We start from the raw sequence: 14,559 nt of genomic DNA, 5'->3' as shown, positions 1-14,559 counted from the left end.
GAAGGTTTTACAAGCTGCGCAGTGCTGAGAAAACCAGACTTTTAAAAAAATAACTTGCATCTTACCTATCTACAGACGGTGGTGCTAGGGAAGAAGATCCCACTGGCTGCTCCACTGGTGTGGACTGAGGAACACTCACAGGAGCCTGACACACAGGAAACATTAAGAAGTCAAACACTTCACCTCAAAAGCAGGTTCTAGTGCTGTTTGGCACAATACAAATTTCAAGTGGTTACACAGCATTAACTGTACACTAATTTAAATCATATCATCCACTAGATGGAGCTCTTTAATCTGGTGAAACATGCAACTGGCAGTTGCAAGAGACTCCATTTTTTAGCTTTCAGGTGGAGTGTAAATACTGCTGTGATATGGAGCTTTTATTTCAGCTCCTATCTGAATGTAACCCTCTGTCACTGCTGTGTTTATATGGATATTAATTATGTTTAATCCCACTTACAGCTAGGGCTGTGTGATATGAAGAAAAATATCAGATGACAATATGAAAACATCTATCATTTCATATTACACTCCATTGTTTGTTTCATGGTGTCGCAAAATACAGTTTATGGCCATTTTCTTTTCTCTCTCTCTCTCTTCTACCACCTATTCAAGAATCACGTGAAAGAGTATGGAGAGAGTTCACAGATGAGAAGCAAAAAAGAGCCATGAGATGCTCAAAATAAACTATTTAGTTTCATGCATCATTAAGCAACACCCTACTTAAGATAATGTTAACTGATACTATGACAGAAACTACATGAATTTACAGCAACAACAAAAATAAATACTTTTAAAAAAAGAAAATGGACACAGAACATTTAAAGGAACAGGAACCAGGTCTGAACCAAATGGTTCACGCCTGACCAAGAAACATCAGCATACACAAGTCAGAGTACCTGCACAACAGAAAGGCATGAGGCCTGATAGAGGAAGTATAGGTGCTCTGCGTTGAGTGGTGGAGACAGGATAGGAGTACTTGGATCATTGGCCCAAGACTAAGAGTCATGCAAAATAAGAAACATGCAAAGGAGAAGAAATGGGGGGCAGTTGTGGTAATTAGAGCATTCAGAGAGAAGAAAAGGAACAAGAAAAAAAAGAAAGAAAAAGACATAAAAAATGGACAGAATCACATTTATACTATAGTTTGGTGAAGCAAAACAGGACATGTTAGAATGCGTCTTAAAATAAGTGAGCTGCTGCATGTTAAAGAGCAGCAAGGGAGGGAAAAATCACCTGTAAATGCTGAGCTCCTGTCTGTGCCTGTGATTGTAGAGAGCTCTGTGGAGCACTGGTGCTCTCTGACTGCTGCTGCGGGTGAGAAGATGGGGCCATTGTCGATTGTTGGGAGGGAATCTAAATGAACAGATCACATAATGATACAGGGGAAGAAACAGGATTTAAAAAGGTAGGTTGAGATAAAAGCTGATACCATCAGACTGGCATTAAGGCAACTTCCTGAAAGTCTGGTTTCTCTACAATCTAAACCTTTCAGAGATTTCCTTTGGGCTCTTTTGCTGAGTGACTTGTACTTACCTGCTAAGTAACATAGCTGTATGAATCAGGTTAGTTGAATCAGATGTATTATTTGCCACCACTGAGGTGTGGATTAATCAAAGTCAACTCTAAAGTGAGTTTTGCAGACATGTTAAAGGTCTAATATTTCACATTATTTTTTCTCTAAAAACCCGCTACATCAACCCTACCAGAGCCTGACGTACAGACCAGTACTGATAATAAGTGCATTTTGTTTTCTACAACAAGTTGTCTGAAATACTGTGGGTGTATTGTATTCATCTACCTGAGGGGGGAGCGATGATTGGTAGTAAACTCCATACTATAAGAAACAAAGCATAGCAAAGTGTAAGAGTAGAAAACCCGATAAAAGAAAAGAGACCTAAAGGAGAAAAAAAAAAAAAAAAAAAAAAAAAAAAAGATCAGGCCAGGAAACTCTCAGCTCTGCTTTCGCAGCCACCCAACCGAAGAATATAGGCTTTAAAGTTTAACTTCACACAATGTGAGTGAGTATCTTGTTTTTGCTGACTCTGACAGGTTGAAGTTCAGATTTGCAGGTGTGATACTGAAGTGTATCCAGGGTGTTATGCAGAACCTGATATTAACACAAGCTTTGCTTTTATGGAGGATGTCAGTGAAGCAAAAGTTTTCATGTAGTGTGAAGTTACTCTTCAAAGACATTTAGACATACACTAATAGATATATACCTGTGCAGGTGTCAATGGGACGGTCTGGTTGGCATTTGGAACAGGAACAACTTCAGACTGACCACCCTGCAACAGATAAAAGCACATGTTCTAAAAATTAGAAAAGCCTAGGACCCTAAACTGTATCATGAACACATGCATGTGAATTCTAGACACACTGCAGGTAGGCCATGTGACAGCTGTCTACATGTAACAGGGAAAAGTACATTCAGCAGTGGTGAGGGCAACAACAACAACAACAACAACAACAAAAAGGGCCATTTGGGATATGGGAAAAATAGATAATAAATAGAACCCCAATCTGCAACTTAAACATTTGGTTTAAAATACAGACAATATTCCAAAACAAAATCACCCATAACACACATTATTATGCACTAATGTCTCACCACTGCCAGCTGCTGTTGCTGCATTTGATCACTCTGTGTCTGAGTAGTGGAAGAGCTGTAGGATACTCCAGACTGAGAGGGCTGAGCCTCAGTAACAACAGAGGAACCTGCTAGTCTATCTCCCATGTCCCAAGCTGTGAAAAAAGGACAAAAAGGTTAATTTATGAAGACTCAAGATTGTAGAATTATTTAAAGTAACAATGTTTTAGCCATTTCCCCTTAAACAACAGATTCAGAATATGTTTTAATAAATTCACTTAAGTACAACAACTAGTATACGTAGTGTATGCACAGGGGAAATACAATACTATTCTGAGCTCCTGAAAAAAAAAAATCATTGCTTGGTATGCTTGTGAAATTATGGTTATGTATAGGCTCTGCAGCAGGGCACTGGTGCAACAAGGTGTGACTGCATGGAGTCATGAGGACGCAGGAGCGCAAGTGGGGTACTAACTAAAACCAAACTGGTTATTATTCCTCTTTATTTTAAGCTAAACGAAAAAGAAACACACAAACCAGCAACTTCCATGTTTTGTTTTTGTTTGTTTGTTTGTTTGTTTTTGGGGGGGGGGGGAGGGGGGGGATTGCTTGACTCAGTTTTTATACTCAATATTTATTTTCAATACACTGAAGTGTTAAGTGTTGTTACTTTGATACATACCACCTCCAGTGTGCTGCAGCTGCTGGTCACTCTCGGGCTCTTCGGACTCTGGCTGAACAGCAGCTAAGCTCTGATTCTGTACTGGGATTTGCCCAGTTGACTGGGGAACATAAGAAACGCCCTGCGATTGAGTGTTGTAGTTAGACGTCTGAAGGCCCTGTTGAGCTGCTGGTTGGACAGACATCTGTGAGCTTTGTTGGTTAGGCTGTGGAGGCATGTAAGATGCATGCTGTGAAACGGGCTGTGACTGAGTCGCCTCTATGCCAGACTGTTGGCCTGTTTGCTGTGGGGGCTGTGATTGCTGTTCTTCTTCAAGCCTTCTCTTCTCCTGATCTTCTCTGACCTTTAAAGACAGGAGAGAACACATAAAATCACCCAGAAGAACCCCACCTTGAAAACACTAAAGCATATCACCTAGATCATGTGGCTGAGATTTAAAAAAAAAAATCTAACAAAATCATGCACGTAAACAGTGGCCATAACAGTAGATGGGCAACGATCATACCTGCTTCCGCTGAGCCCTCTTAAGATTGATTAGAGAAACTCTGTCTTTTATGGCTTTCGCAATGGTCTTGTGGTCACCTTCACACACATAACCAGAGTCAACCTATAACAAAAATGCGACAAAAGGTTCATCAGTAAACGTTTAAAAACTGCAAACAAACAAACATATTGTTTGTCATGCACCAACACAATTAGTCTGCCTAGAACATTAAAGCTCAATTCACCATTTCCTGAGCCACATCCTCTGGAACATCTTTGATGAGGTCAAAAGAAAACTCAATGGCTTCGCTGTCTTTGTACTTCCCCTTGAGTTTTTTTACATCCTCAATTCTCAACCACAGCTTAATAGCTTGCATCTCTCCATCCTCCTCTTCTGCCAGCTCCACACGCACGCCTGTATCCTCCTGGAAGAAGGCATGGTTCAGCAAGTCCTTGATCGAGTACCTAGGCAAATGAAACAAGCAGTGAGCAAAAAGACATTTTTGTAGTGAGGCAGACCACCCTGAACTTGCTCAGTAAGAGACCTCTCGTCCTTGTTCTGACGAATACATCCCTCGATGATCTCCTTCACTTCAGGAATGGCCACCTTGTCAAAGCTGCCTGGCTTCACCCCCTAAAGGAAACACAGAACTCTGAATGAGAATGATTGTCTTCACCGCATCTTTTCTTATACTGGATAATGCCCCATACCTTGTTGTGTTTTTCAGCTCAGAGACCTGATATCACTACCAAAAACAGTTGGCATTTGAAGTGACAAACATCTTAACCCAACTTCCCCTTTCACTTTTGACAAAGAATGTGAAGAGAAAGAAATTCTTTCTGCCTGGAAAGTTAAAAGAACCCCGTTTGGAATTTTCAACAGCTTTTAATAATGCGTCTTTTGTTTTCTTTTTTCCATTTCAAAATTTATTTAAAAAAAAAATTCTTTAAATGTCATCCAATCCTTCCTCATTGATAAATTTAAGTTTTACAAGTTATACTTCCCACATTCCATTTGTGCCTTAAAAACAATAAACTTAGTATTATATGCAACGTAGGTGTACAATCTCAACACTGGTGCAAAATGCCTACTGGGCAAGCAATAGCTTTTAAAATATTTCTAATGTCATACTGCTAGCCTGCAGACTCACTTGCCTTTAAGCTCTGAATTTAGCTGAGCTCAGAGAAACCTTTTCCTTTTTAAAGAAGAGCATGAACATGCAGATACTTTACTATGTTCAGAAAAGGTCAAACATCAAAAATAGGGGGTACTGACCAAGATGCACGTTTGAGTGGAAGGGGAAATATAAGTGGTTGGAAGAAACAGTGCATAAGAAAGTAATGGACGGCTGGTGAGAGGCGATGAATTGAAGCCATGACAAATGAAAGTGCCGGAAAATTTAAGACTGAACTGAGCAGTTGAGTTAAAAGCCAGAAAAAAGAAAGAAAGAAAAAAGTCAATTTTTCCTGCAGTTAACAATACAGCCAGAGCATGTGACACTACATCCTTAAAAGCTTTTATAACTCCAATGACTCAGCGTAGCACAGGGGTAAATGTCAAAGAACATGCTCTGTTCAATGGAGTGGAAAGACCATTTTTATTTTGTGGTTAATGATAAACTGAAGGTATTGCTATAGACTTCAAAAGAAATTTTATAGCTAGCACTCTCAGAGTGAGTTCAACTGCTTTATCTCCAAGTGTCCAGTGATTGCATGAAAATGAACCATAGGTGACTGCGGATTGCCATCTATTAGTATGATCCGTATGAATAAACAAAATGTGTTTTTCCTTTTACAGTCACTGCCCCTCTGGGATCATACAAGACTCATGCTGGTTATTCAGAAAACAGCAGGTCTGAACTTGTTTAGTGTTATATTAGTCAACTCTAATGGCTTAATTAACATACAGGAAAGAAGGAAGACAAGGGAGGATTATTAGGATTAATAGCTTCTGTTCTTTTTAAACTTGTAGGTTCTTCAAACAGAATAAGAAGATAAATAGTATTATCAGAGCAGAAGAAATAAAAGTAATGCAAACTAAAGACATGTCAGCAGGAACATGAAATGATTCCAGAAGTGGACATTAGCCTTCTTGGCACACAGGAAGAGGTGAACGCAGGGCAGAGGGGTGACTGGAGGGTTGAAAAGACAACTTACGCTGGTAACTCTGCGGTAGATCTGTGCAGCATTCTGGCACTCTGAGTAAGGGTACTCTGAGGTGGCCATCTCCAGCATGCACATTCCAAAGGCATACACATCCACTGACTCGTCGTACTTCTCCTCATACATCTCAGGCGCCATGAACTCAGGGGTACCTTAAATCAAAACAACTATTCAGAACTCCCTTACTGATTGAGTGGGCTTCTCACAACCCATTGCTCCTCTGCTCCTCTAACCCATGAGGGGTTGAGGAAGAGGAGGATGAGAAGATTGACCAGCCTGTTGAAATCCCCTGGAGTAGAACCTGTGAGATGAAAGTTGGAAGAAAGAGGAAAAAGAAAAAAGAAAAAAGGGGGAGGAAAGCAAAAAAGAGAGAAAACAAAAAAGGAGGGAGAAGCTGGGCTCAGTTAGACTGTTGAGAAGAAGGCACGTGTTTGTCTGTGTAAGACCTTAACATGATGGGATATACACGTGTAGCTGAGATAACCAATGTGCAGGACACACTGGTTAGCCTGAATAAATAACATTGCACCATTCAAATATTACCTCTAAAATGAACCACTCAGGAATAATACCCATGCCGAAGTGGAATTTGTTCACAGTAATGCCAATTGACCCTGTAATGTAAACAGGACTAGCTATGGAAATAACTTTTGTCAAGACCTTACCTTACAGCCACAATAACATTCCCTTTTATAGTACACCCACCTTTCGATGTCTGACTTACCATTTCATCCTCCCCTGCAGGAAGAAAGTGTTATGGTCAAGGCTGAGAGAAGCAGATCCCATAGCTAGTAACAGTGCTCAACAGTGTGTCCGTGCACATAAGCCTTTTTATATTAGTAGATTATTTTATATTCAATCTCAGGTCTTACACAGAAAAACTCATTTGGTTATTTGAATGTATTTTTCTGATATTGATGCGTATGACAGCACACTGTCAGACTTACCAGGCCCATAAAAGATCATACTTACTCAATGAACAGCAGTACCCTATTCATTCCAAACAGCAGAATGGGGCACAGCTGAGGCTAGAGCCTACATTTTAAAAGCATACCCAAGACTGTGAAAGGGAAAAGAAAAAGAAAAGAAAGAAAACAAAACAAAACAAAACAAAACAAAAAACAAACAAACTGCAAAATGCTGACAGAGAGAAAGTGGGGAGAGCTCCCTGGACACAAAGATGGAGCAAAAAGATTCTGCAGTCCTGCAAATATTTTCAAAAACATCGAGAGACAAACACCAAAAAAATAAAAATAAAAATAAAAAACCTGTTGAGGCAAACCCATAGAAAGAGATGTTAAACATCATTGGTAAAACTGGCAAACAGACCACATATTTCCAAACCACAGAACAAAGACCAGTCTAAGACAGGAGCAAAGGCCATACCTTTTGCCATGGCCAGGTTAGCCTGCAAGAAGGCACGACAACTACCATAATATTAATATTTAACAGTAGTAGAAATGTTAGGCGCTACTTACATTCAGTAGATGCCTGGGAAAAAAAAAAAAACTCTCTCTTTGTGGAGAAACATAGAACAGAAATACTCTGTACAAAGACCAAACTTGATTAGTTACTGTATGAGTGCAGAGAGAGAAAACCTTGTGGTTATCTTCCTAAGATTACCACAGTATTTGGCCTCCTTTTGAGCTGTGGTTTGAGAGACAGCTGAAACGCTGTGGTCTGTTTTTGAACCACATCGTCAGAAAAACAATCTCTTATCTACACACCATAATTTTCCATAAAAAATGTAATCATGGCCCCAGAAAAGGTACTGTCCCATTGCAGGACAGAAAACAGAAGACCCACTGGATTCGTACCTATAACACTTTTGGCAAAGGATGCGCGTTTGAGAGTGGCCAGTCCCAGGTCTCCAATCTTGACAGACCCTGTGGGGCCTGTGATGAAAATGTTGTCACATTTAAGGTCTCTGTGGATGATTGGAGGAGCCCGAGTGTGAAGAAAGTGGAGGCCCTTCAGGATTTGTCTACACCAGCTCCGCAGCACTTTAATTTTCATCACCTTGAACCGCTTCAGATATCTACAGGAAAGCAGATCATATTATTCACTAGGGTAAAATACTTTCTATACTTTCAGCTTAAACATTGGGCTTTTTCTTGAGAGAAAAAACACTTTAATAAAAAAGAATTGGTTATCCTGTGAAATTAACAGTCTGTTAATGTTACACACATGCTGGACTGATCATGTTTTCACATTAATGTATCAGCTGCTAACTACATTGCTTCTGTGGTTATCGGCTAATTTCTAGTAGTTAAAAAGCTAACACTGACATGCGGACCAGCCAAGTTAAAATTTATGAATATATAACAATTTAATACTTCAGTGTCAACTACCAATCATGTGTGTTCAGCTGCAAGTTGTTCAGAATGCAACTGCAAGGCTTCTAACTAAGTCTTCTAAGTTCTATGTCACTTGCACTGGCTCCACATCAACTTCAGAGTCCACTTTAAGATTATGGTTTTGAGTTTTTTTTTGTTTTGCTTTTTACATCTGAACTTTTACATCTGTACATCAACTGTAAGTCAAAACAAGATGAACCCATCCTATTACAGTGTGTATACTGAATATGCCCTGCATCTACAAATCCCCTGCCACCGTAACTCACGTTTTGAGTGTCCCAGAAGTCATGAGCTCTGTGACCAACACAATGCACTTCCTGCCTTTGGAGGGTCCTTCCCAGGAGTCGTAAAAGCGAACAATGTTGGGATGTTGTAGTCCCTTTAACATGCCAGCCTCCTCCTTAAAACGCTGCCGTTCTGACTTCGAAAGCTTACGATCCTACAAGGGATGAAAAAGGAAGATTTCACTCAGTGAGTGCAGCACCATTTATACAGATGCACATGTAATTCGGAATAATAAAAAGGTACAATGTACAGTGTGGTAATAAAAAAAATTATCATTAGGAACACCTGAACTCTACATCTGTTCTTTAGTATCTGAATTCACCCATTCCTACAAAGGCTAAGGGGCTTGGAGCTTCTAAGCTGGATGAATGAAAACCTACAAAGACACATTCATACAAAGTATTTCTTAATCCACTAGCAGTTTAACTAAGAAAAGGTTTTCAAGATGCTTTTAGTTTTTCAAAAATTTCACATATGCTTTGATAAAAGAGGGGCAGGGATAGCTCAGTAGGTAGAGTGGTGGCCCCATGATCGGAAGGTCGGTGGTTCAAATCCACTGAACGGCTACCCTGCGGTACCCCTGAGCAAGGTACTGTCCCTACACACTGCTCCCCGGGCGCCCAATGGCTGCCCACTGCTTCACTGAGTGAATGGGTTAAATGCAGAGAGGAATTTCCCCAAGGGGATCAATAAAGTATACATTCTTCTTCTAAAAGGAAAAATACAGTAGGATATAGGAATGTGGCTGCCTGTTTTCTATTGAAGATGACTGCATACTAAAAAAACGCACCCAACTCTGTTTGCCCTTGGGTAAAGAAAAACAAAATGCTAGAAGAGCCAGTGCTCAGTAAGAAATATGGGATATCAGCACAATGAAGACAATCATGTCAAAGAAATAATGTATCAAGCTTGGCTAAAAAAATTTTTAAAAATATACTTTAAAAATACACAGTTAAAGTAAAAACCTTGTAACTAAAGATTTAAGACAGATAGTGGCATTTAATTTACTTTAGCCCAGGGCTCCTGTTACATTAATTGAATGGCCCAAAATAACAGGGAAATTTAAAAAAACAAACAAACCCAAAACATTACGTCAAGCATAAGAAAACGATCTGTACTCATGTGCAGAGTCATCTTTTTTTGAGCAAGAAAACCCCTATTCCACCACTATCAAATCGTGTTAACACGATCAATATACATGATTCCATGTTATGGTTTCAGATTTTCACTGCCACACATCCAAAGATGAGAGTAACTATGGTAATTTAGTCAGTAAGACAATTTAAAACGTGAACAATCACAGATAAACAACGAATATATAGAGCCAATTGCGCAACTGAGGCTGACGCTGTATTCTCAGCAAAGAGTCAAGTGTCTGGCAGCTGATGAACTGTCAATGAATCATAGCAGTATGTATGTACACCTGATAGCATTGTTGGTCAAGTGTGACTTAAAATTCCATCAACTGACTGATGCATGCAGAAGGAATGACATTAAATCCTCCTGTAGTTTCTGGGTATTAACAAAAATGTTGCAGGGTAAAAAACTCTAGTTTCCTGTCAATTGCTAGCATGACCTACATTTATAGGCTGTATGACTACAGAGCAGTAAACCCATAGAAGTTAAACAAGCCTGGTAAAACTGGCCATAGGCCAGGCTGTCCAGGAAATTCAGCCCATTGTTTTAGTGCAGTGTGAGCTCTTGACTGCAAGTATGTGATAGCAAAAATGTTCCAGTAACTGACATCACTTGAACAAAAACATAACTGACCAAAAAGCCTTAACGGGAGATATCTTGGATGTTTGCGTAATGTCTGAGGGAAACAAATTGATAAACTGAGGGAAAAAAAATTTGAGGAGCAACAATAAGGAGTAAGGAAGGACAATAAATCTGGAATCACTGAAAGGAAACACCAGTGACAGAAGAATTAAGGTTCCACCAACTGAAACTGCAACTGGACCTAATGACCTACTTTCCAGAGGATTTATCCATTTATCTAGCTGGACAGTAATTTTCCCTCTGTCAAAACAGTCATGCAAAACATCAACAGCAGTATTCACAGCCTCAGAGCAACACCCAAACCTCCACCCGCCCAAATATGAAACCTTTGTATGAATACAAGCATTTGCATTGTAGGTACAAAACCACCCCTCTGGTACAGGCTTAGCAGCCTATGCCTCTGAAGGAGTGATCACCATTCCAGCCCAGAGAAAACACTAAGTGACAACAAGTTGTCTCAAAACATCCTATATTGTAGGGTAAAGACCCTACAATAATAAAAAGAAAACCCCTAGGCAACCCCTTATGACCAAGCACTTGGTGACGGTGGGGAGGGAAAAACTCCTCTTTAACAGAAAGAACCCTTTAGCAGAACCAGGCTCAGGGAGGGGGCAGCCATCTACTACGACCATCACTATGGAACATCACTAGGACCAGGGAGGAGTTCAGGATCATCTGATCTAGCCCTAAAACGTCCAGACTTTACTGAGGTACTTTTGTTTTGTTTATGCAGCGCTCTCTCTATGTACATTATATTTATATTTAACTTACTTTGATTTTACTATAGGCCATCATTTATCATTTAACTTTTTTTTTTAAATTAAAAAAAAAAAGAATTTTTTTTTTTTCATTCTTTTTTTTTTAAATTAAAAAAAAAAAGAATGAAAAAAAAAAAAAAGGTTGGCATCAGTAGGTGGTGGGCAGGTAAAGGCCATGACATGCTGATGTACAAACTGAATAAAAAGACAAAGCCAAAGTCTAATACTGCCTTCAAAAGGGCCACATGAAACTCCTTAAAACAAATAGGCAAAAACAAGGTCCAGTCTGGAGCCAGCATGCTACAAGCCTGCCACAACTGTTCACAGTAATTTGAGAGCAGTTTGGGTGGGGTGCAATCTTTTAAGAACAGAATAGTTTGCAGTTAAGATCAAATTTAACTTGCTTGAAATCCCCCTAGCTCACTTTATAGACGCACAAAATTGATCGGTCTATAGAAATCCCCACTCTAGCATGTCCTATACACCCCAAATTGTGTCCAGGTGAAGCGTGAAGCACTCAATCTCCACTGCATGCACTGTGTACAAAGCACTGCTTCCCCTTTCTGAAGTGTTTGGGTTTTGCCAGAATTTCTGCCAACACTGAGTGAAAGCCATCCTTTATGTCCTTGCTGAATTCAATTTTTGAATTCCCATTTTTGCTTCTATAGCTGCCAAAGCTACATTCCGTTTGGTCTGCTATTATCCGTGAGCTGATTTCAGAGAGGTACAAGGTAACCAAGCTGATTCGACATGTTCCTTCAGCTTGAGAATTATTTATCACAGGTTCCCACCAGAGAATTTGGTGGTACAAGACCCTCAGCAGTGGGGCTGTGCAACATGGTCAGGGACATGAAGATCTTCCACATACTCCAGGCACGCCTTTCCCTTGCTTTGTCAATGAAAGTTAAACGAAAAAGGGACGACAACACATCACACCCTCTTTTGACTGTTACTTTAAAGAGCTCTCTGGTCTGTGTCATGTCTTGCTTATACTGTCACTGGGAAAGTACCCAACTGTCTCCAGAAATCCCGTGCAGTGAGGTCAACTGAAATGGTGTCAAAATAACTCTTTCATTTTTAAGTGACTTTGTGTCAATAGGAACTTTAAACAACGCATTTCTCCCCTTATATTTAGTTGCCTTTAGGATATTTACAAATTAAATAAAATAAATATTCTTGGGTCAAAATTAGTGACTGACTAGATAAAGAAAACAGCAGCGATATCAGACAGGGACTTTCCAAACAGTAATAACCCATCAAGAAAAACTGAAAACAATGGAAAAACTAAAATGACCAACATAAACTATACTAAAATATCAATGTCTTCCAGAATAACCATTCCTAGTATGTTTAATTATTCTGGATGTAGTTACTGACCCTTTTATTCTACTTGTACCTAATCAGTTTTATCACAGTAATAGCACAACATAGCTCTTTCAACTGATTACTGAATATGCATAAATGTATCTTCTGAGACTTATGGAAGAATAACACTATGTTGAGTGATGATTTTAGTTTAAAGGTGTTTGAAGCGGACTTCCGGATGGTGAGGAAACTGGTTGCAGCATAATCTTTCAGCTCCTGGGCGGTCTGGTTACCCCTTGAAAATTGACATGTTATAACACAACTAAGAATATTCATAGTTGTATGCCAGGGGGTAACAAGAGAAAGAAGAGGAATTCGGCAAGAAAGTGCGGAGGAAGGAGTTTTTTCACCGAAAGAAGTTGCCGGTGCTAGCAAGCTAAAGCTACACGGAGCTATGGAGGCAATTGAAGCTAACATTGTCGCTGAGCTGAAAGAAGTCCAGGATAATTTGAAAAGACAAATAGCGGGGGACTTCCGGTGGCTCGTAGCACCGCATGGCCGCATAGAGAGTGACCTCCGGCACCAACCGTGTGTTTCCCCGGACTCGAGAGCTGTATTAGGGCTACATTGCCATTTTTCGACTCAAGAATGAGTGGGGATAAATCTAAAAAGGGAGGATACGGGCTACGAAACATTCTTGACTGTGAAATGGAGAAGGACGCCGCGGCTAGTGAGGCAAGCCTCGCATCGGGACAAGATGGCGACCGAGGTGAAGGTCTGGGTTGGCTTCGGGATGCTGTGAGTAGCGTACTGGTGGCCGAAATGGCTACATTGCGAACCGAATTGAAGAGTGACTTCAAAGCATTCGGTACGGAATTTCGGGAGGATGTAAAGAAGCAAATGGCCAAACTCTCTAAGGAATTGAATCAAAGATTACACGAGATGGCGGATCAGGTGGAGGAGATGACTGGTCGGCTAAAGCACGTCGAGGACAACATGGCTGACTCGGAACGCTGGGACATTGGTGTTAGGGATACACTTGTGCAGCTGTTGGAAAATCAACGGGCGCTTCAGGAAAAGGTGTCCGATATGGAGGGCCGCGCTAGGCGCAAAAACATCCGGATCTACGGCGTACCGGAAAACTCGGAGGGCTCGTCGGTGACTACCTTTGTTGAAAATCTGATCAAAGACCACCTAGGCGAAGATTTCGTATCCTTCAGAATTCATATTTCTTTAGGTTGGTGCCTACGGACATGGTTAGAGAACCACCACGTTATGTCTAGTAGCGATAAGAGACTGTTTCGTTTATTTTTTGCCCTTTTTTGGCTTTTTTGTCGGTCACTCCCCTCTTGTCGGATGAGGGGCCCCACCCTGTGGCCAGTCCCCTCAATGTCAAAGGATGCTGTTATATCCTTTGTATTGGAAGCTCCTGTTAATGTTTTGTGTGTTTGTTGTTCAGTGAGTTCTGGTTGTGATGTTCTGAGGTCTGGGTTGATTATGTTGTATTCCACATATCCACTTGATGGCTTATAATTTCTATAAAATGCTGTCACTAAATGTAAATGGCCTGAATAGCCCTATTAAAAGAAGCAAATTAATTGCCAAATTGAAAAAGGAGACAGTAGACTTGGCATATTGGCAAGAAACTAATGCAGAACATGAGAAATTAAAAAAAGATGGGTTTCAGACATACATTTTATTCATCGTATAGGGCCGGGAAAAAACGAGGAGTAGCTATCCTTCTCTCAAATAAAATAAAATTTGAACATATATCTACTATAAGTGATAAGGAAGGTCGGTTTGTTTTAGTAAAAGGTAGAATAGAGAATAAGACGGTCACACTATTAAATGTCTATGCACCCCCAGGAAGCAACGCAAGCTTCTTTAAGAAGATATTTGATTTGATCTCTAAGGAAACGGTGGGAACTCTTATTTGTGCAGGAGATTTTAATTTACTGTTAAATCCCAGATTAGACTCAAATAATAGGGACAGGAAAAGCACGTCTGGAGGGAAACGGGTTAAATGAATGTTAACGGAATTAGGGCTTATTGACGTGTGGCGATCTATCCATGGGTCAGCGTCAGGATTCACTTTTTACTCTGCTCGACACTCAGTGTATTCGAGGATAGATTACTGTTTTATGTTTAATAGGGATT

General features: G+C 40.2%; 1 protein-coding gene across 3 annotated transcripts in view; it reads right to left on the bottom strand.

Annotated features, from left to right (window-relative positions):
* Window positions 1–14,559, bottom strand: part of LOC309712176 (serine/threonine-protein kinase WNK1-like) — a 33,873-nt gene that overhangs the window by 7,202 nt on the left and 12,112 nt on the right. For 2 of the 3 annotated variants that reach the window (XM_082542805.1, XM_082542806.1), the window contains 12 exons: window positions 8,542–8,714; window positions 7,736–7,956; window positions 5,913–6,070; window positions 4,301–4,389; window positions 4,001–4,220; window positions 3,778–3,879; window positions 3,273–3,615; window positions 2,612–2,745; window positions 2,223–2,288; window positions 1,802–1,837; window positions 1,237–1,356; window positions 66–145 (listed from right to left, as the gene is read on the bottom strand). In XM_082542805.1, the coding sequence (XP_082398931.1) occupies window positions 66–145; window positions 1,237–1,356; window positions 1,802–1,837; window positions 2,223–2,288; window positions 2,612–2,745; window positions 3,273–3,615; window positions 3,778–3,879; window positions 4,001–4,220; window positions 4,301–4,389; window positions 5,913–6,070; window positions 7,736–7,956; window positions 8,542–8,714 (1,742 nt within the window). The remainder of the gene's footprint in view (window positions 1–65; window positions 146–1,236; window positions 1,357–1,801; window positions 1,838–2,222; window positions 2,289–2,611; window positions 2,746–3,272; window positions 3,616–3,777; window positions 3,880–4,000; window positions 4,221–4,300; window positions 4,390–5,912; window positions 6,071–7,735; window positions 7,957–8,541; window positions 8,715–14,559) is intronic. The other variant, XM_082542807.1, reaches the window with a different exon arrangement.

The sequence above is a fragment of the Aulonocara stuartgranti genome (genome assembly GCF_965226115.1).
Source record: "Aulonocara stuartgranti genome assembly, chromosome: 7".
NCBI lineage: Eukaryota > Metazoa > Chordata > Actinopteri > Cichliformes > Cichlidae > Aulonocara > Aulonocara stuartgranti.
Note: the sequence above shows the minus strand (reverse complement) of the source record. Positions and strands in the feature narration are given on the sequence as shown.